Here is a 22152-nt window from a genome sequence, read left to right on the forward strand (position 1 = left end):
TGTTCGCAATGTATTTAGAATGAATGTTGATGTCGTGTTTATAGGATCTCTTACAACCTCGAACCCCGCCCTCGCATGCCGATGAACAACAACAACCACAACAGCAGTCTTTTTTAGGCGATCGGGCAGTGACCACAGCCACTCCAAGTCCACTGCCCGTAAGTGAGCCTGTCGATCAGGCCCACGAGGGTAGTGGCATAATCCTTGGAGATCGGGCCGAGTTTCCTCTTTCGACCTCGGATGATGCCCAACGCTTCACCGCCTCTGGAGACAACGACCTACCGCCCGAAGTATCGTTTGAAGACAGCCGCGCGCTTCTAACTCGTCTTACAGGCCTTCAGCCTTGGCAGCTGGAAGCTTTCCCCGATGAGCTACCTCCGCTGCCGCTGTCTAGGCCAGGTTCGCCAACACGTTCGCCAGATGTCACACGTCCATCAACCGCGATCTCTCAACGTCGATTATCTTCAACGGCAGTCCCCATACGCTTCCGCAAGCCCGTCATACCCTCTACCGTTGACCCTAGCCTAGCAGCTGATCCTCTTCCTGGCCCTTCACCAACCCGTTCTCGTCATGGCAAGACGCACTCCACCGAGTTTAGGAACTCTCGAGAGTTCCGACCTTTGTATCTGGTGGAGCGCAACCGCAAGTCCAATGAGATCGATGAAGTGTTGCCAGCACTTCCACCCAGTAGTGCCTCTTCAGTAGTTTCTGGCGCGGATTCAGAAGAAGAGTTTGAGTCTGCTCAAGAGTCACCTTACGAGAGCGCTGGACAGTCATCTTATGACTCATTTTTCGATCCTTTGAGTACCGTAGCCGACCTCATTGCGCCCAGCCATGGACCGGAGCTTCAGCATCCCGAGCTTGCCCATCGCGAGATTGAAGAGGTCGAAGAATCTGGCCAAGCTACACCCAAGGCCTCTGACTACTTCACAGGTGCTCAGGAAGCGTCGGCGCCGTCTAGCGGTCCAAACTATGAATCGCTTACTGCGGCACTGGAGCATGCCAGAGCACAGGAACAGGATTCGTCCACCGACGATTTCATGTCGACTTTGACCTCCCCACAAGCGGAGACTCCTCTTGAGACAAGCGCGCCGCTCGACGACAAGATGATGCGCGACGTTCCCAAATCCCGCGACACTACTTCTGCCCCATCGAGTAGTTCATCAAGACTCCAAGACGCTGCTCTTAGCGCAGTAGTGGGAGGATTGACAGCAGCTGCTTTGCGAAAACGCTCTCCTTCACCAACTCGATCTCAGCGCGATGACACCAAAGACAAGGCTCCGTCAGCTGCTGAGCCAGAGCAACCTGAGCCCGAAACCATCGAACCTGTTGTCGAACCATCGCCAAAGGGCAAGGGCAAGGCCAAGAAGACCAAGAAAAGTAAGAAGGGCAAGGAGCCCGTCGCCGCCGAGTCTCCTGCAGCCCCGTCGCCTGTTATCCCATCGCCCGTAGCTCAATCACCCGAGGAGATGATGAAGCCATCGCCCTCCTTCAGCTTCGCCACTACGTTCGTTGACAACGAGGATGATTGGGCCAAGAACAGGACTGAGTCTGTCGTTACGGACGATGCTACGCTTGTTGGTGAGCCTGTCGGAACGCCCAAGGATACCAAGGCCTTTCGACAGAAGGTTTTGGACACTACTGCACCAAAAGAGGACGAATCCACCGAGGTCAGACGCGCTGTCTTTGATGATATCCCTCAAGAAGCTGCTAGGTCAATTGAGCCTGTCGAAGAGGCGAAGCAGGGTCTTGGCATCACTACCGAACCTGCTGATACGAGGGTCGAAGTTTCACAAGACGCGCCTGTCGAGCCTAGCTCGTCCAAGTCTGCTGAACCCTCAGAGCCTGTCATCGGAGAGGAAGTTGCGACTACACCCAAGTCTAAGAAGGCGAAGAAGAACAAGAAGGGTAAACGCGGCAACAAGCAAGCTGAGCCCGAGCCCGAGCTCGAACCTGCAGCTCTACCGGAAGTTCCTACGCAAGATGACCAGATCTTGCCTTCGTCGGAGTCGCAACAAGACACCATTGAACGCGATATCCTCGAGCCATCTTTTGAACGCGATCAGCCTAATGACGAAGCCGGAGAGCCCAAGGATAAGGTTGATGTCATGGATTTCTTGGTTCAAGAAGAGGTACCAGCCACTTCGACCGATGAAGCAGTTTCGCAAGAGGCGGTGCCTGCACCTACTGCTCCAGCAGTCCCCGAAGAACCACCAGCTCCCTCGACCGACGAAGCAGTCCAGCAAGCGACAGAGCCTGTACCCATTACTCCAGCAAACCCCGAAGAGCCCAAGTCGGAAGTTACAGCTGGGCCTGCCACACCAGAGGTTCCAGCTCGGCCTAGCACAGCTGACGGCGCTGAACAAGCCAAGAACACTCCCGTCGAAGAAAACCGCCGAGCCTCTGGGATCGAAGGGCAATCGGCAGGTTCAGGCTGGGGTTCCGGCCTGTGGGGTGCTATTGGATGGGGCAAGAAGAAGGCCCCGCCGCCGCCAACATCCGAGCCTCCGTCTTCTCCGAAGCCCCAATCTGCCGTCCTCGCCGCACTAGCTGCAGCCAGAGAAGAGGCCAAGCGCAAGTCACAACCATCCTCACCAACTGTGTCCGAGAGGAAGAGTTCCAAGTCCGAAAAGAGGCCTTCAATCTCCCGAGTGAAAACGCAGGATGAGACTTCAAAGCCGGAGCTGTTGCAGAAGATTGAGTCTAGGAGATCGTCTGTTCCTACACAGCGACCTACTGAGGCTACGACCCGCGAAATTGTCAAGGAAGAAGCCAGCTCCAGCGCTACACCTCCCACTGCGATCTTCACTGATGATGGCAAACCTTCTTTCGCATTCCCTCAGGCTTCCACGGCGCCTCAAGAACTATCTATCGAGACTCCCAAGGAGGGTCCTGTCATTGAAGAGAAGGCTACAAAGCAATCTGAGGATGCCACTCCATCTACAGCCTTCTTCACCGATGACGGCAAGCCGTCTTTCACGTTCCCACCAGTATCTACCAAGCCTGCAGCTGAGCCAACGACCAAGCCCGAAGAGGCACCTGTCTCCAAAGAGGAGAAGAGCCCTGCGTTTGTGTCCCCGCGTACCGCATTCTTCACCGACAACGGCAAACCATCGTTCACATTCCCGAAGATGTCACCCGCCCCCGCGGTTGAGTCAAGCGTCGCATCTAGAGAAGTTCCAGTCTCGAATGATACACCAGCTCCTGTTGATGTCTCGCCACGCAATGCTTTCTTCACAGATGATGGCAAGCCTTCGTTCTCGTTCCCTTCGATGCCATCTACGACTACCGAGCAAGCTCCTTCGGTCGCAAAGGAAGCAGAGGTTGTGGAAGAGCAGAAGAAGCCAGCGTTTGTTGCGCCACGGAGCACTTTCTTCACTGATGATGGAAGACCTTCATTTGCATTCCCACCAGTGCCAAAGTCTACTGAGCAAACTGCCTCAACTGCCGATGAAAACGCCCCTGCGAAGACACAAGAGCCAGCCACTTTCATTGCACCTCAGACCAGTTTCTTCACCGATAATGGCAAGCCTTCGTTCACGTTCCCATCAGTGGCAGCACCCGCCCAGCCCTCGGCAACGGTCAGCAAAGACACCATCGTCGAAGAGAAGCCTGCTGAGCAATTGTCTCTTGGCCGAAGTGGCCTGTTCACTGATGCTGGAAAGCCCACCAGCACAATCTCTGACTTCGTCCCGACCGAGTCTGGCGGTTCAGCTTACGACCGTATCTCGGTTGAACCCAGCTCGTCAAAGAAGAAGATCATCAAGACCAAGAAGGAGAAGAAGGCGAAGAAGAGCAGCGTACCGATTCCCGATTTCGATGAGCCTGCAGCCGACGCTGCCAAGTCTGCCGATGCTCCAGTTGACACGGTGGCAAAGGACCTGGGCGACCAGGTGACCGCTGAGCCTGTCAAGCCTGAACCTGAAGCAGGCAAACCTGCTGAGACTCCTTTGGAATCTGCGATAGAAGCTTGGGGCGAACAGCTAGTATCTGAGCCAACGCCTGTGACCGAAGAGCCGCCAGCCGTCGTTTCTGTCGAACCTACAGTCAAGTCTGAGCAACTAGCTACTACAGAGCCAATTACCATCGCCGAAGATGAAGTCACGTCACCTGTCAGCAAGAAGAAGGCCAAAAAGAGCAAAAAGAGCAAGAAGGCTGAACTCGAAAGCACTGAGGTCGAGACCGCGGCCCCAACGGCCCCGATCGAACCTGCTGCTGAACGCTCGCTGGATGTTCCCGCAAGCGAATCTGCATCTGTCACCGAGACTGTTGCTGAACCGGTATCCCCAGAGGTCGTGCAAGAGAAGATCGTGCCCTCTAACACGGAGGCTGCAGAGCTTGTATCCGAGCTCGCACCGACTATTGAGAAGCCTTCCCGTGAGGAGCCCTCTCTGCCCCTCGATGTGGCCACACCGACAGAGCGTGAAGTACCAGTTGAGTCCTCGCCTTCTGTTCAAGACGATGTGCCAAAGACAAAGAAGAGCAAGAAGAACAAGAAGAAGAGCGGCATCTCCACGCCTCAGGAAGAGCCTATGACTGCTACCGAGCCATCTTCTGTTACAGCTTCTGAGTCTATCGCCGACCAGCCGACTTCTGTTCCGGACGTTATCCAACCTCCTATTGTCGAGGCCGCTGATATTCCTTTGCCTGCGGAGCAACCCGATGAAGACCTCACACAGCCTCTCGAAGAGGCACTCCCCAGAGATGCCCCTGCCGAGCAGGAGCCAATTCCCGAGCCCTCTTCTGCACCTGTAGAAGCTGAGCTTCCTGCTACACCGAAGACCAAGAAGGGCAAGAAGAGCAAGCGGAAGAGCGGCACTGTGACACCCCAGCCTCAGGCCGAAGTTGTACCTGAGCAGAGCGAGGCACCCTTCGAGACATCTGCCCCGATCAGCGAACCAGTTGCAACTCCAAGCGAAGTAGTTGATCGATCCCGCGACATCGAGCTACCTTCGTCGGCCGAGCAAGTTGCCACTGTAGAGACCTCTTTACCCGAGCAGAAGCGTGACGACGGAGCGGATGCCGCGACTGTCCCTCTCCCAACAGAGAGCTTCGATGAAGATCTCTCAACACCATTGGAGCAGCCGAAGTCGGTGGACGAAGTCACCTCTTCTGTTGAACAGACAGTTGAGGACACGCCATCGACACCTACTTCGAAGAAAGACAAGAAGAAGAAGGGGAAGAAGAGCAAGACTGTCGAGGCGCCTGTGGAGGAGGTTGTGGGTCAAGAGGAGGAGAGCAAGAGCAGGGAGATTGGTCAAGGTCAGGGACTCTTTGGTGCGGAGACATCAGTCAAGGAGAATGTTGATGCGAAGGATCTGGCTACCGAGGAGACTGGATCGGCCCTTCTCAGCGAGCAGCTGCAGTCAGACGTTGCGGAGCGTGCGAACGAGATCTCTGCGCCAGCTGAAGCAACTCGACTTGAGCCCCTGTCTGAGGCTCCCATCGTGCCGACAGAAGATGAACCAATCGCCGAGCCAAGCCAGTCTGCGGATCAAGTGGTCGATGATGTTGCTGAAGCACCATCTTCTTCTAAGAAAGACAAGAAAAAGAAGAAGAGCAAGAAGGTGAAGACTGATGAGGAGACTCTGGCTACCCCAACCACCGATATTGAAGCTGAGGCCGTCACTGAAACTCCACCCCAACCGCAACAACAACAAACCGAGTCGCTCCAGGAGGCATCGACCGATGTCACCCCTGCACCCGCTACGGTCGGCGTTGAAGCAACACCCGAGAGCGTCGAAAGGCAGATTCCCACGAACGCTCCAGTTCCTGCCCAAGAAGTTCCAGTCGAAGAGTCACAGCAGCCTGCGACATCATTTGAGGAAGAGCCTTCTACACCATCAAAGAAGTCCAAGAAGAAGAAGGCCAAGAAGGGGAAATCCGTTGAGATTGAACCCACTTCTTCAGACCTAGCCGATGTGCAGACGGAGACCCAACCTTCTATCGAAGCCGCTGGACCTGAATCTGAGTCAATTGAGGATGCCGCACTCGCTGGATTCTCCAAGCCAATCCAAGAGGCTCAGGCCGAGACTGAAGCAATCGCAGCAGACCGAGCGATCGAAGTCGCGCCTGAGGTTCTTGTAGAGTCAGTCGCCGGAGCAGAGGCGGTGCCTCTTCCAGAGACGCCAGCCCGCGAGATCGATGAGCCCATCGCGGAGAATTCTCAGCCTTCGGTGCCTGCCGAGGATGTTCCATCAAAGCCATTGCATGAGGCTCCAACCACCGAGGCAGAAGCAGTACCTCTTCCAGAGACGCCAGCTCGAGAGATGGACGGGCCGATCGCGGATGATCTGCCGGCAACCCCATCGAAGAAGAGCAAGAAGAAGAAGGCGAAGAAGGGCAAGTCACTTGACACCGAGCCAAGCACGCCTGTCGCTGAAGTAGTTTCTTCTCAACCAGACCCATTCACGGAATCTGCTCAACCTGAGGTGCCCACAGCTGAGACTACCCCGTCGGTGCCAGTTGAGACTTCCAAGCCAGAGCGCGAGACTCTATCGGCTGAGCTTGTCGCTCTTCCCGAGACCGACGACAAGGATTTGGAAGAGCAGAGAATACCTCAAGTTGAGGCCGCGAAGTCACAAGAAGAAGCATCACCAGCTGAGCTCGTAGGTCTTCCTGAAACCGACGACAAAGACCTCGACGAGCCTGCAATTCCCCAAGTCGAGGCTGCGGAGAACGTTCCTGCTGTTCCTGAAGTCGTTATCGACATCTCTGATCAGGTGGATACCACACAACCAGAGCGCAGCCAAAACCTCGACGTTCCTGTGGCTCCCGCTGAGCCTGTCGCCGAAGCCGAACCAGCTGAGCCAATCTCGAAGAAGAGCAAGAAGAAGAAGGGCAAGAAAGGCAAATCCATCGACACTACTGAGCCCAGCACACCGGTTACTGAGGAGCCAGCACCACAGTTCGACGTCCCTTCTGAGACTGTTCAAGAGGAGAAACGTATTGAAGATACTTTGCTGCCTTCGCAGGAACCGACTCGCACAGTCGTTGACACCAATGTGCCTGCACTCATCCAGGAGAGCGTTGCGGACGTTCCATCCGCGCAGCAGGATACGCCCATTGAAGAAGCTTCGGTTGCGCCTACCCTTTCCAGCCAAGACATCGAGAATGAGGGTGCCGAGCCTGTCTCGAAGAAGGGCAAGAAGAAGGCAAAGAAGGAGAAAGCCAACCAAGAGGCCCAGGTTGAGCAAATCCCAGCGACGCCTCTGCCTAAGCCTGTTGCGGAAGATACTGCTGCCGATGCCCAGCTTGATGTCAACCTTGAGGCAGCTGCACCCGCAACCACTGAGCAGCACCAGACTGTCAAACCTTCAGAGGTCGAGCCCAAGGTCGCCGATGCCTCTTTTGAGAAGCAGACCGAGCCTGCTGCCGACGTTGGCGACTCGGTAGCACCTCTTGAGACTACAGAGCGTTCATTCGACGATGTTGCATCAGCGGAGAGGACACTGCCCGAGACTTCACAAGTTCAAGACCAGGTTGAGGCCGAAGATGTTCCCAGTACACCTAAGAAGAGCAAGAAGAAGAAGAAGGGCAAGAAGGGAGAGTTGGTCTCCGAACCTCAGACTCCCGTTACCGAGTCTGAGCCAGTCTTCCCAGAGACCACTGTCCAAGAAGCGCTTCCATCTACTCACGCGACCACTGAAGAATCGGTTAGTAGGGATGTTGCATCCGAACCTACTGCCGATGTTCTACCTACGCCTGTCGAGACCCCCACTACTGAGCAAGACGCTCCCGCTCCCACAGAACCAGCGCAGGTTCAGGAAGTATTCCAGGCAATTGATCTTGAGCCAGCACGCGATGAACCTGTCCCAGAGCAAGCCACCGAGGAAGCGACACCACTCTCAAAGAAAGACAAGAAGAAGGCCAAGAAATCCAAGAAGGCCGAACTTGAGAGTGAGATGCCTGAAATATCTTCTGCGCCAGTCGAGACTGTCTCGCGGACCGTTGATGAGACAACTCGCGAGGAACATGTTCCGCCAATTGTCCAAGAGACACCCATCGACGAGCCCGTCGCTGGGACACAGACCGTTTCCGGGGCTACATCTCCCAAGTCGATGCCAGTGGTTACCGCAGGTCAATATGATGTACTTCCAAGCATTCCCCTAACCGAAGATGCCGCTGTCACCACTTCGACCGATACCGCGCCTGCAACTGGAGCGCAAGATGAAGTCACATTAGTCAAGAACGAAGACGTTGCGCCTGCGACTGAACAGCATGAGGAGGAGTCTACTTCCAAGAAGAACAAGAAGAAGGCGAAGAAGGCTAAGCGTGCTTCCATCGCCGAAGAGCCTACTGTTCCTTCTGTTCCTGAAGCGACAACCGAGGAGAAGGACACTATCCAGACTGAGCAAGCAGCGACTGTACCTGAACCTGCTGCGGCCTCGACACCTGTGCCTACCATCGTTTGTGATACCTTCCCTGAGACCGCCACAGCCGAGGAACTTCCTTCTGACACTACACCCGCGCGGGAAGTGTCTGTAGAGCGCGAAGCGATTGTTGATACCACAGTCCCATCCGTTCCTGAGGCCTCGGTTCAAGAGAAAGAGGATGCTTCAGTCCCTGACAAGTCGACAGCTGAGTCCAAGCCGACCGAGGAGACGCTGACTACTGATGCACCCGTACCCGAGATCACTGAGGAAGCGGCCGCTCCACTCTCGAAGAAGGATAAGAAGAAGGCAAAGAAGGCGAAGCGCGTTTCGATCGCCGAGGAGCCCACTTCTATCCCGTCAACTCCCATCGAAGAGAAGACTGAGCCAGTGCTGGAAGAGCCTATGATCTCTACACCTTCAGTTGCCGAGCCATCTGCCTCCGAAGTTCCTGTCGTCGAGGACATACCAAGCACTGTCTCTGAAGTTACTGAAGATACTTTATCTCATCCTACGCCTGCCGAACAGCTCATTGCTACACCCGAGCCTGCATCTGAGGAACTCAGTCAAGTTGAGGCTGTACCGGAGATTACCAGCCCTGTCTCGAAGAAGGACAAGAAGAAGTCGAAGAAGTCGAAGCGCGAATCGATTGCTGAGGCGGAGACAGAGACTCAAGTAGAGACGCCAGCAGAACAGTCATTAGAGCGCGCTCTTGATGTTGCTGACGTTGTTGCCCCGGTTCCTGGGCAGCAGCCTTCCGAGGCCACGTCAACGGAGTCTACCGCAGCTCCCGTGATCGTTGAGGAGTCAAGCAATAGCGAAGTGCCTTCTGCCGGTCCAGTTGAAGAAGAGCGATTTCCAGCGACTACAGTTGTAGAAGAGCAGCCATCTGAGGTAGTGGCTTCCGAGCCAGTCTCTGCCACCATTCCGACCGAGACTTCGGCAGAGGAGCCTGTAGCGACAACTTCGACCAGCGATGAAACAGCCACACCTTCCAAGAAAGACAAGAAGAAGGCGAAGAAGAGCAAGCGTGTATCAGCCGCGGAGGCTGAGACATCTCTGCCTTCCACTCCGGTTGATGAGTCTGCTAGAGAGCTTACGGAAGCTGTCAAAGACGTTCCCACTGTTGAACAAGAGCCCGTTGTATCAGCTGCCGAGCAAAAAGAGCAGTCAGACGTTGTTCCTACTGTTGCTGAGGATACAACAACCTCAACTTCTACTGTCGAACAGATCGTAACGGAACCTACGGAAGAAGAGGAGGCGTCGTCGAAATCGAAGAAAGACAGAAAGATGGCCAAGAAATCCGCCAAGAACGCTGAGGCTGAGGCTTCTGAACCTTTTTTCTCCGCCGAGCCTTTGACCGAAGCAGCTGAAACTACTTCGATCGAGCAGCCTTCCTCGGTGGTGCCTGACGCGACAACTACGACTATCGACGAGGCTCCGCGCACGGATGTTGACGATTCGATAGCCCCTGCTACAGTCGCCACTGAGGACAACGAAGGCAAGGAGCCATCTACCAGCCGCGATGTGAACGACTCTACCAAAAACGAACAGCTCAGCATTGCGCCTACAGCTGACGACACAGTCGAGACCACCACATCAGACGCACAGACTGTTCCCAGCACCACTGCCACCTCTACAGATGTCCAGCCGGATGACGAGCAAGAACCAGAGGAATGGGCTGGGCTATCGAAGTCGCAAAAGAAGAAGCTGAAGAAAGCCAAACGCGCGTCCGTTGCTGAGGTTGAACCATCCCGGCCAGCCACACCTGCAGAGGATTTGTCAAAGGTTCTTTCTGCCGAGCCTCAGTCATCTGTTCCCGAAGTGGTTAAGGAGACCATTACTGAGCAATTACCCCAAGCGGATGAACTCCGTGCTCTGCCAGTCGCGGAACCTATCAGCGAGGCGAAGCAGGCTGAAGCATACCTCGAGCAGCCCACCGCAACTTCGGAGCCAACAACCACCTCAACCCCAGCTGAAGACCCTGCACCAACTACTGCTACACCAGACCCGTCACCAGGCGATCCCAAGCCGCCAGACAGAGAGCTCGAAGCGCCTTCGTCCCCTTCCTCCTCCAAGAAGGACAAGAAGAAGGCCAAGAAGCAAGCTAAGAAGGCAACACCTGCGGAGCCTTTTTTAGCAGATGAGACGCCTGAGGCAGCCAACTCTGATACTCAGCCGTCTCTGTCGATTCCTACACTTTCGGAGACCCAACTACCTTTCTCGGGGATACCGACACAATATCCCCAATCTTTTACGAATAACGAGCTTGTTGATGATTTTGATGATAAGAAGGAGGTGGAGATTCATGATGCGAGGGAGGAGAGGGGACGTGAGGAGGAGAAGAATGATGAGGAGGAGAAGAAGGATGAGGAGGAGAAGAAGGATGAGGAAAAGGAGGAGGTTAAGAGAGATATAGTGGAGAGGGGAGTTGAGGAAGAGCAGGAGAAGAAGGTTGAGGAGGTGGTTGCCGAGGCTGAACAGCATGGAGAGCCTGCGGTCGTAGTTGAGAAGTTGCCAGAGCAGACTGCCACGGAGGCTATCGCTACTGAGGAGAAGTCAGTGGAACTTGAACAACCTTTCGAGTCGACGGCGCCGCAAGAGCCCACAACTGCCGTTGCAGACGTTGCTGAGAAGGATATCGAGAAGCAAGCACCTATTGTGGAAGACTTTGCGTCTGAGACAATCATTCCAGTCGATACTAGCGCCACTGAGCCATCCTCGGCTCCAGCTGTCGACTCAGCGCCCACACTGGAAGACCCCATTCCGGTGGAGACGCCCCAAGAGCCCACAACTACTTCGATGGTCGTTGAAGAAGATCAACCGACTGCTCTGCAGCAACAAGACGAGATCAAGGAAGTTGTGCAGGAAGCTTCTCAGACACCAGCAACACAGCTGCCCGGTCCAGTTGACGAAGCTGATGAGGACTTGGCCGTCCCTTCTAAGAAGAAAAAGAAGAACAAGAAGGACAAGCGCGCGTCCACATTAGACGAACAAGAGCAAGCCACCAGCGTTCCTGAGCCTGAGCGCGACACCGCAGATCAACCAAGCGAAGATGTCACATTTGTGGAACCCGAAGTGCCAGTGCCATCTGCATTCGAGGACGTCAAGCCTTTAGAAGATGTCGCAATTGTTCGAGACATCGAGGTTGCGCATCCTTCCGAGCCTCAAGCAGATGCAGAGCCTACTGTTGAACAAGCCGCCCTTCGCAAGGACGAACAAGTAACGCCTGATGTCCAAGAGCATGTGCCTGTTCCGGTCATGACAGAGGAGCGCCAGGATACAACCATACAGCCCGAGACTCTCGCTTCTTTGCCTGGGGTTACCAAAGAAACGACTATCGCGGAGCCTGTGTCCCAAGATGTTGAACGTACCGCTGAAAGCATCGAAGAGCCCGCCATTGTCGTTCCGGAAGTGGAGCAGGTTCCAACGCCGACAATCGAGGAGCCTACTTCTTCAAAGAAAAGCAAGAAGAAGAGTAAGAAGGCCAAGCAGGCGTCGTCTATCGAAACCGTTCCTGAAGTTCAGTCTTCCCAGCCAGATGAGCTGCCATCCGTTCAGCTCGAACCAACCCCGCTGGCGTCTGAGCCAATCAACGAGTCGGAAGTGTCACGTGAGTTCACGGTTCTTGAACAGGTCGAGGATGTTCAGCCAGCAGTTCCGACAACAAACGACAAGACTACCGGCCCAGATGAGCCGATCTCGAAGCCTGTGGACGAGACGCAGCAACCTTCGCTACAAAGCATCGAGCGCGACGCGCCCGCTGAGGTTCCAGAAATCGTATCCGAGCCTCCAACGACAACACAGCTTGAGCCAACAACTCCTGATGCCCTTCAAACGCCCACGGAGGAGCTTCCTGTACCTTCGCTCTCGAAGAAAGACAAGAAGAAGAGCAAGAAGGCCAAGAAACAGTCTCAAGCGGAAGTAGTGGAGGAGACCACTCCTGATGTACCTCGAGATGTTACTACGGAGGCCGCGCCTACTCCGGTCATTGAAGAAATTGCCGATTCGGTCGTCGAGCCAATTACTGAGCCGGTCGTGGAATCGGTGGCCGAGCGAGCCATTGAGCCAGCCACCGAGACAACGCCGGTTATTGAGTCCACACCAGTTGAAGATGCATCCGCACCAAAGCCTGAGGACATGCCATTCGTTCCCGAGACTACCGTCAACGAGCCGATGACGTCTGACAATGCACCAGTGCCTGTCACCGAACACACCCGCGAATCTTCAGAGCTTGCGGAATCAATGCTTGAACAAGAAGTGATCTCCAAGCCTGTAGAAGACGCCGCTCAGGTACCGCTGCCTGAAGATAGCATCATCAGCCCACCAGCCGAGACAGTCGGGGAGGAGTTTGTTGGCCCAATCCAGCCTGAGACCACATCAGGTGCCCAAGTCGAGCAACTTCCAACCCCAATCGTAGAGCCAGAGGCTCCACTCGAGATCGCTGATGCCGCATCGTTGTCCAAGAAAGACAAGAAGAAGGCCAAGAAGGCGAAATCGAAGGCTTCTGACGCTGTCACGCCTGTCAATGAAGTCGCAGTAGAGCCCGAGGTCGCAATTGTCCAAGATGTTGGCGCTAGCAGCAATGAGCCAGCGACTCGGGATGTGCCACTTTCTTCGCCTCAGGAAGATGCTGTGGTTGAGACAATTGTCTCTAAGATTGACCAAGAACCTTTACTGGACGATCGCGCACTTTCTATGCCCCCAACGGAGGAGACAAAGGAAGAAAACGAGAAATCCGATCCTACGCCGCCTCTCGTGGACGCTATTTCAACGCCCTTGCCTGATACTGCTCAAGAACCTCTCATTGAACGATCGATCGAAGAGGTGTCAGCCATCGATGCGCCAGTCATTGCGGCGCAAGAGACTCCTGTTACACAGGAAATCGCAACCGAGGATCAAATCGAGGAGACAGTCAGCCAACAAGTGCCAGACACCACTGTCACTCCAGCAATCGTTGATGAGCGACCTTCCGATGTACCGACTACGGACGTTGAGCCTCAAGTCGAGGAGCCGGCATCCCCATCGGTCTCCAAGAAGAAGAGCAAGAAGAAGGGCAAGAAGTCAGATGTCACAACGCCAGCTCCCGAAGCCTTGCCTACAGCAGACTCCGACAACGTTACTTCTACGATCGAGGAGATCGCGCTGCCTACAGCCGGAGTACAAGACACCATTACATCAGTTCCAGATGAGCAGTCGAAGGTTGAGGCTCCGATTCAACCAGAGACTACCGTACTGCCAGAAACGGTCATTGAAGCACCTGCCACCGAGACTGCACCTCCAGTCAACGAACCTGTTGCGGTGCCAGAGACGACTGTCGTCGAAGAAGTCAAGAATGAGACCGTTACGCAGGAGCCTGTTCTTGAGCGTAAGCTGAGCAAGAAGGAGAGGAAGAAGGCTCAGAAGCAGGCCGCCGCTCTAGTCGAGGAACCCATTGTTGAGGAAGAGCCCGTCGTGGAGCCAGCCACGGAGTCAGCCATGGAACCCACTATCGAATCTGTCGTCGAGTCCACCGTCGAGCCTATTGTCGAGCCCACTATCCAGTCAGCGATGGTAGAACCAGCGCCTGCAGTCGATACCACTACAGTTGAGCGTGTTCAGGAGACTTACCCAGTGATACATGAGCCTGTTGTTGAGTCTTCATCTTGGCGCGAGGTACCAGATTCGACAGTCGAGGCTTTGCCTCAAGAAGCAACAGTGGAGGACACGATTGTTTCCACTCCGAAGAAGAGCAAGAAGGCGAAGAAGAACAAGAAGAGCAAGACGCAATCTGCTGTTTCTGATCTCCCCGAGGAGCCTGTCAAAGAAACATTCGTTCTTCCCGAGCAATTACAAGCAACGGAAACGTTCGAGACTGAGCCCGCCACCACCGAGCGGCTACAGCCTATCAGCCTACGGGATCAGGACACAACGATCCCAGAGATTGAGCCAATGACTTCGACGACCGCTCAGACCGAGGAGACAACAACGGAGTCTGTGAAGACGGAAGAGCCTGTTGTCCATGCCAACATTACTCCCGAAGTAACCGAACAGCCTCAAGAGCCGGCTTTCTCACAAGAGATGGATGTTGACAAGCTACCGGAAGATGTCTCAACAGGCACCACTGATGTTCAGGACCGTTCTGTCCCCGAGGTTGATGTGGCCGTTTCCACTGTCGCACCACCGATCTTTGAAGACTTCGAGCAACAGCCCCCTCAGGAGCTGATGCCAGACGCCTCAGTCGAAGCGTCAGCGGAGCCAACTACTGTAGTGGAGGAGGTCAGGAGCGTCCCAGAAGCACAATCCGAGAGCATTGAAGCCCAGCCAGTCATCTCTGAACCGTCCATTCCGGAGGTACCTCTTGCATCATCTTCAATCGCCAGAGAGCTGCCATCGGAGATGCGATCCGAGCCTGCAACGGTAACAATCGACTTGAGCAACGAGCAGACACTACCTGAGCCAGTGGAGAAAAGTTCCCTTTCGCGCTCAATGTCGAAGAAGACGAAGGAGGCCAAAAAGGGCAGGAAGTCTCTTGCCGACAACGAGACTTCTGAACCCGCTACGACTGCCAGTGAAGCCCCTTCAGAAATCGTCACCGAGACACCCATTGAGCAAGTCGTCCCTCAACCAACTATCACCGAGGCCGCGAAAGAGTTGGTACAGTCTCCCACGCCAGCACAAGAGAGCGCGCCGGTCGTTCCAGTAGCCAAGGAGACCCCAGTATCTGCCGTCGCCGAAGCTACTTCAGAAGACAACGACCAGAGCCTTGAGGAGCAGCCGCCTATCGAGCCTATCCAGTCCACCACGACACATGAAGAAGCTCGTCAAGTCACGCATCACGACTCTGTTCCAGCAAACGAGCTCTCCCCCTCTCTCAAGGCGATCCGAAATGAAGCTGCCGATCTGCGACTCCGTGCAGAAGCACTCGATGCTGAGCTCGCCACACGAAACGACGCTGATGAGCCCTCCACCATCGAGCCCGCTTCCATGTTCGACATCGTCAACAAGCTCACGAAGAAGGACAAGAAGAAGGCGAGAAAGAGTAAGGGCGACACTGACGCTATGCCAACGACTCCTGCGGTCGAACCTGAGGCTGCGGTTGAGACGAAGGAAGTTGTCGAGACGCCCGCATTCGTATCTGCGCCGACCTTGACAGAAGAGCAAGTTGTCGATAAGGGAGAAAATGTCGAAACACCCGCACTAACAGAGGATACCTTTGCGACCGATAGGCCTTCTCGCAAACTGAGCAAGAAGGAGAAGAAAAAGAAGGGCAAGCAGCCTGCAGTCGATCCAGTCGAATTTTCCGAGACAGCAACGCAGTCGAGCGCGCCGATCGTTGAGTACCCAGAGCCAATCGCCGAGCAGCCAACAGAGTCACCATCAGTTGTCACTGAGCCTTCAGCAGACACTGTCGCGCCAGAGAAAACCCACCAGGCTTCCCGTTCCATCGGTACTGAGCGAGTAGTATTTGATGAGCCAGCTGTAGCCGACATCCCGGCCTCATCTACCGTCACCCAAGATGTTCAGCAAACTCTTGTGGAAGAGGAACTAGTGCCGTCAAGGAAGCTTAGCAAGAAAGACAAGAAAAGAGCTAAGCAAGCTGCCGCGCTAGAAGATGCAACAGTTTCTCTATCTGAGGATGTTCCGTTCTCTACTCCGACTGAGTCTCGGGAAGTAGTTTTGCCTGACTATGAGGTAGCTACGTCAGCGCCAGCATCTCTTAGTGAGGTTCTCCCTGCAACGAGTGTCGAGGCTTCCAAGGAGGCAGCTATTGAGCAAGTCCCGGCTACGACGCCGAGCCAACGTGAGGTTGAGACACAGATCGATACCTCAATTGTTACACCAGCAGAGGCAACCACGGACAGTCTGCCACCACCAGTCGTCGAGCAACAAGAGCCAATCCTCCAGGAGCCATCTATTCCATCTCCTAAGCTCAGCAAAAAGGGCAAAAAGAGAGCCAAGCAGGATACACTCCCCGCGCAGAAACCCGAGGTGCCCGTTACGGTAGACGCACCGTTGCCCGAGACCAGTGAGCCCATCGTTACGGAGATACCGCGCACAACCCAAGAGGTTTCCAGGGACACTTTCTCCCATGGACCAGTGACCGTCGAACTTCCAATCGCGACGAACGTCATGGAAGAGGCACCTCGGTTAGAGCCATCTACTGTGCCACGATTTGACCCAGAGCCAAAGGTTGAAGTCACCGAAGTCCAGCCCGAACCGACTCCCATCAACCTTGCCATGAAGACTTCCATTACGGAAAGCACCGAGCAGCCTCGCGAATTCCCTGCTGTGCGTGGATCAGAAGCAGAGTCTGCGATTTCCCCGACTCTCGTACGCAAAGAGAGTAAGAAAGACAAGAAGGGCAAGAAGCAACACGTGCTTGCTGAACAGCCTCTCACGTCGAGAACCGACGATGTAGTGGTCTCTGAAGACATCCGAGCCGAAGAGCGTTCTCTTGACTCGTCAAAGCCTAAGGACCAGCAAGTCACGGCTCCTATGGACATTCCAAATGAGCCCACAGAAGATATTTCAATCGCGCCGGTCCTGGAGAAGCAGCCCCAAGAGATCAACCCGCCAAGGACTCTTCCAGAAGAGCGTGTGACCGTTGACGCTCCAGCGACCGGAGCCACCCCCGAGGCCGAGACGACTCCCACGAAGAGTAAGAAGCAAAAGCGCAAGTCAAAGTCTCCGAGGACTTCAAGAGAGCCCGCTAGCGTTGCGCCCATCGTCCCCGTCGAGGAGACTGCCGCTGAACCGACTATTGCGCGTCAGATTGTGTACGACAACCGCCAAGATACGATCCGAGAACGCAGCCTTTCTCCCAGGAAAAGGCCTACAACACCGTCAACGCCCGGGTCGCCAGTAATTGGAGCAATTCTCAGCCAGCCGAAGAGGGAACACGTCAGGTCCATGTCCAACGTCTCTATCCCTGATCTTCACGTCAGAGCCAGCGAATCCGATAGCACTACTCAGCACCCTTTGTTGCACAAGAAGTCATCCAAGAAACACAAGTTGGCAGCTTTGTTTGAGCGCGGTAAATCACCTGATGGTCCTCCTGCGGAACGAGGTCTGCGAAAAGAAGGATCTGGCAGTGTCAGAAACCTCGCCGAGCAATACGAGAGTCAGTCACGATCTGTCACGCCCATTCTACCTCCGTCTCCCGAGAAGCGTTACCTGTCTCGATCTCCATCGCCTGAGAAGCATCAGCTCCATTCTCGAGTTGCATCTCGTAGCCAACTTGGCTTGGCATCACCAGTGCGATCAGATTCGAAGTCACCCGCAAGAGACATAGACTTCGCAGCTACTGTCGCCGCCAGTTTGCAAGAGTCTGGTTTTGATCCTGGATACGTCATCAATGACAGAGCTTTCCATCGCTCGAACTCCATATCAGGAGCTCGCGATATTACGCCTGATGATGATATTGCCGCTGCAAAGGAAAGAGCCGGCAGATCACGACTCGGTAGTTTGAGTCGCTCATCATCGGTCTCCGGCTCGCCAAAACTACGACCACTCCAGCCTAGCGGACCCGATGTTCTGCCACCCATCGAAGTAGCAATGGCAACGACTGACACTGCATCGTTCGACCCACTGGATGTGCTCAACGACCCCGCTTTTGCTACGCGAAAGTCGCCTCCTGGTGTTCTTGAAGAAGCTGACCCTGATGAGTTGGCCGGGTCGTCAAGTCTAAGAAGGAACAAGAGCAAGAAGAAGCGTCATCCGATACCAGAAACTCCAGTGGAATCTGAACACACTCGCGAACAAGCAGACGCTTCAGTTGCACCGATTGTTCGAGGCAAGAAGTCAAAGAAGGGCGAAGAAGGAGCTCCACGTCTGCAAGACCGTGTTGAGTATGCAGCTTCAGAGACTCCGGCGATCGAGGCTCATCGAGATGTGCCTCTCGCTGTTGAGACTCCAGCTGACTCCACAGTCCGCGGAAGTGAGCCTGCTCAGTCCGTGCCTCGCGCGCCAACCTCCACCGATGTCCTTCCGGAGGTGCCAACGCAAACAACAGGTTTGGAAGCCAAGTCTATCGACGTCAAGGAGGAAGATCCAAACAGACAAGACACGATGTCGAGGAAGGAGAGGCCCAAGAAGTCAGGGAAGGACGCCAAACCTGCAGCTACTGAGGATTCGCCCGTACTGCCCGTGACTTTCGACCAGGAAGCCCGTTCACTGACCGCTGGAGAGCCGAGGGAATATCCATTTCCACAGGTGACGCAAGAGAAGGAGATCGAGAGGAAGAAGGAGGAGACGCGCAGGCGAGAGTTGGAGAAAGAGAGGGATATGGATGCATGGGCTCCATCGCCAAAAAAGAAGAGCAAAAAGAGCAGGAAAACTGAAGAGAGGGTTGAGGGAGAGTCGAGCACCGCGTCGAGGGACACACCACTAGCCGAGACGCCAGCTGCTGTTCCCGAAGTCCACAAGCGCAGGACACATCCTGTATCCTTTGACGATGAGCAGCCGGACGAGAAGCGCCTACATACGTTGGAGTCCACTCAAGAGCCTCAATTCGCCACTGAGAGAACAGCATCACCAGCGCATGCTGTCGCATCAGAACGCTCACACTCCGACAGGCGCTCCAAAGAAGCCAAATCATCAACGCATGGTGCAGCACCAGCCAACGAGCCATCATGGTCATTCGCCGAAGTTCGAGACGACAGCCGTCAGGAGCCCGCCACTGCACAGTCAGCACAGCCAGTCGAGAAGGCAACACGTACGCTGAGGCGGTCGAAGGAACCGAAGACTCCTTTGAGTGCATCAAAACGCTCAACTGCAACTGACCAAGATGCCGAAGACAGCCCTGCTTTGCCAACACACCCGGTCATCTCCGGCGCGACAACCCCAGGCACTGACTTTGCGACGAAGGAGCGAACCTCGTATCTTTTCGATCCCTCGCCATCAACCCGCGCCTACGGCACTTCACCAGCAGTTGGGCCACAAACACCCGCTCATGATACTCAGAGAGTTGATGATACTCCGTCAAAAGACAAAGGCAAGAAACCACGCACGGAGTCGCAGCACGGTCGGACATCGCCTGCGAAGCAGATTGCACAGAAGGAACCATATCAATCCTTGTTTGGAGATCCAAATGAGAAGAAGGGTGAGGCCCTTTCCACGCCTGTCACAAAGTCCGAACGCACGCCAGGCACCAAGCAACTCGAGTCCATCGAAGAAGTCAGCCCGGATGACACCAAGCACAAGAAGTCACGATCCATAGCTGATGTCGGCGCGCCAGAGCGAGGACTCAAGTCAGCTCGTCGCACCGAAAGTCTTAGGCAACTTTCTGATCGCCTGAGATCACCTCCGCCCAGCACGCCAACACCTACGGGCCGTCGAAGTGTGGCATCCATGGCAGAAAACTCAGGTGGAAGAGACTCACCATGGTCACAGGTCAACGACAGCGTTGACCGAACCATGACCCTCAGCCCTGCGCGCCGCATGCCTCGCTCCTCTCCGAGCGCCGACCCGTTGAAGCAGTACATTGCTGAGCAGCGGTCGCCCAGTGTTCAAAGTCAGCGTTCTCTGAGCAACATCGCGAGACTCAGGTCTCCGGATCAGGAACGTCCTATGAGCTCTATGAGCAACATCAGCACGCGTTCGGATCGGTCGTTGAGAAGAGTGGACCGGCAAACGTCAGGTGACCTCAGATCAGCCTCGAGGCTTGGCGAGGCCAGTGCGCAAGACGCTAAGAGCGCGCAACCCAATCTCTCCAGCACGGCACTCGCGGCTGGAGCAGCAGCCATCGCAGGTATCGCCGCCCCACCGGTTTACGACCCAGTCCGGGGTACAGGTAGAGGTCGCCGTACCAGTATGGCCGAAACCTTTGTAAGTAGTTCGCAGTTGTTGCGCACGTCGCTTCTGTTTACTGACTGTGTTTTGCAGGAAGCATGGGGTGAAGCCCAAAGGTCGCCTAGCTCGCCCTCACGTCCACCAAGCGTGCGCAAACGTCAAAGCATGCAAATTATGGACCTGCAGACGCAACTTGACCAGCTAGCTGCGCAAAACTCAGCTGTCGAGACCGCCAAAGCCAAGGCTGAGGAGGCTTTGCAAGCTGCACAACATCAGCGCCAAGTTGACGAGCAACTGGTACTTGAAGAAGTAGAAGCACGTGACCGTCAGATTCACCAAAGGGATATCGACATTGCGCAACTCAAAGATACGCTTCAGCGACTACAAGAAGAGATTGCGCGCCTGAATCAACTCAACAACGCACTAACAGACGCCAATCGCAACCTGACCAACGATGCCAATGAACGATATGGTCAACTCCAGTCTGAGGGACAGATGGTGCATGAGCAATGGCAGGCATCACAACGAGAGCTAGAGAGCCTTCGCAGTCAATACGCTCAGCTTCAGGCTGAAGGCCAGGCCATGCAACAGCAATGGCAAACATCACAACGAGACTTGGAGGAACTTCGCCGCCAGCATACCCAGATGCAGCGAGGTCTCGCAGATGCCGTCCGCGATGAAGTTGGCGAAGCACTCGATGAGCGCAATGCCGAAATCGACCGTCTAACCGCAGAGCTTGCGACTGCACGCGAACAGATCAAGAACCTTCAAAAGCAGATCTTGGCTTCGAAGAAGCCTAGTGAGAGCTTCCTCACAGTTCGCGATGAGGACTACTTTGACAGCGCCTGTCAACAACTGTGTCAACATGTCCAGCAGTGGGTGCTGCGCTTCTCCAAGTTCTCTGACACTCGCGCATGCCGCCTTTCATCAGAGGTCGCAGCTGATACACGACTGGATGCATCAACGCGTCAGAAGATCGACACTCGCCTTGACAATGCCATTCTCGATGGCTCAGATGTCGATTCACTCCTAGCGGATCGTGTCAAGCGCCGAGATGTCTTCATGTCAGTGGTTATGACCATGATCTGGGAGTACGTCTTCACCAGGTACCTATTCGGTATGGACCGAGAACAGCGCCAGAAACTTAAGGCGCTGGAGAAGACACTTTCAGAAGTCGGCCCACCACGCGCTGTGGCACAATGGCGAGCTATTACACTTACCCTTCTTGCGAGAAGAGAGCCTTTCATGCAGCAGCGCGCTCAGGACACTGAAGCTGTGGTGCACGAGATCTACAGCACACTCTCGACACTTCTTCCCCCACCATCGCATCTGCAGCGCCAGATCCAGGAGTCGTTGCGCAACGTGATGCGCTTGGCAGTGGAGCTATCAATTGAGATGCGCACGCAACGCGCAGAATACATCATGCTGCCCCCGCTACAACCCGAGTACGATACCAAGGGCGATCTCGTCGCCAAGGTTACTTTCAACGCCTCTCTGATGAATGAACGGTCAGGCGAGACGACGTCGAACGACGAACTTCAAGCCCGTGGATCGGTGGTCAAGATTGTACTGTTCCCCCTAGTGGTCAAGAAGGGCGATGACTTCGGCGAAGGCGAGGACGAGATTGTCGTCTGCCCAGCCCAGGTCCTGGTCGCCGGAACCAAGAGCAGGAAGGTAGTGAGGGTCATGAGTGGAGCGATGTCGATCAATCGTCCCGACTCACGAGCAAGCCGTATCAGTCGGGTAACGAGCGTCGCGCCCCCTGAGAGCACGATCATGGACTACGAGCAACCTGGCAGCAACATGATCTAGATGGACGGCCGTTTGGATTACGATTTTTTTCTTATTTTACCTTGATAGCGTGGGCGGGTTTTGTGTTTGGCGTTTGGGATATCATTTTACCACTTTACGAGATTTCCTTTGTTTTAGTATTAGCAGTATTTACATAGCATCACTTGGAGCGCGTTTAGCACGATTGTATATTAGTCACGACAGCACGAACGCTGTA

The 22152-nt window shown here is 54.9% G+C and overlaps 1 protein-coding gene across 1 annotated transcript in view; it reads left to right on the forward strand.

Annotated features, from left to right (window-relative positions):
• J4E92_003805 (uncharacterized protein) overlaps positions 1 to 21956 on the forward strand; it is a gene marked incomplete at both ends in the record, with an annotated part of 29801 nt that extends 7845 nt beyond the window's left edge. Inside the window, one exon of the mRNA XM_051495199.1 lies at positions 45 to 21956. Within this exon, the coding sequence (XP_051354218.1) occupies positions 45 to 21956 (21912 nt within the window). The remainder of the gene's footprint in view (positions 1 to 44) is intronic.
• Between the last annotated feature and the right edge of the window lie 196 nt (positions 21957 to 22152).

The sequence above is a fragment of the Alternaria infectoria genome (assembly GCF_024043175.1).
Source record: "Alternaria infectoria strain BMP 0036 chromosome Unknown scaffold_5, whole genome shotgun sequence".
Lineage (NCBI taxonomy): Eukaryota > Fungi > Ascomycota > Dothideomycetes > Pleosporales > Pleosporaceae > Alternaria > Alternaria infectoria.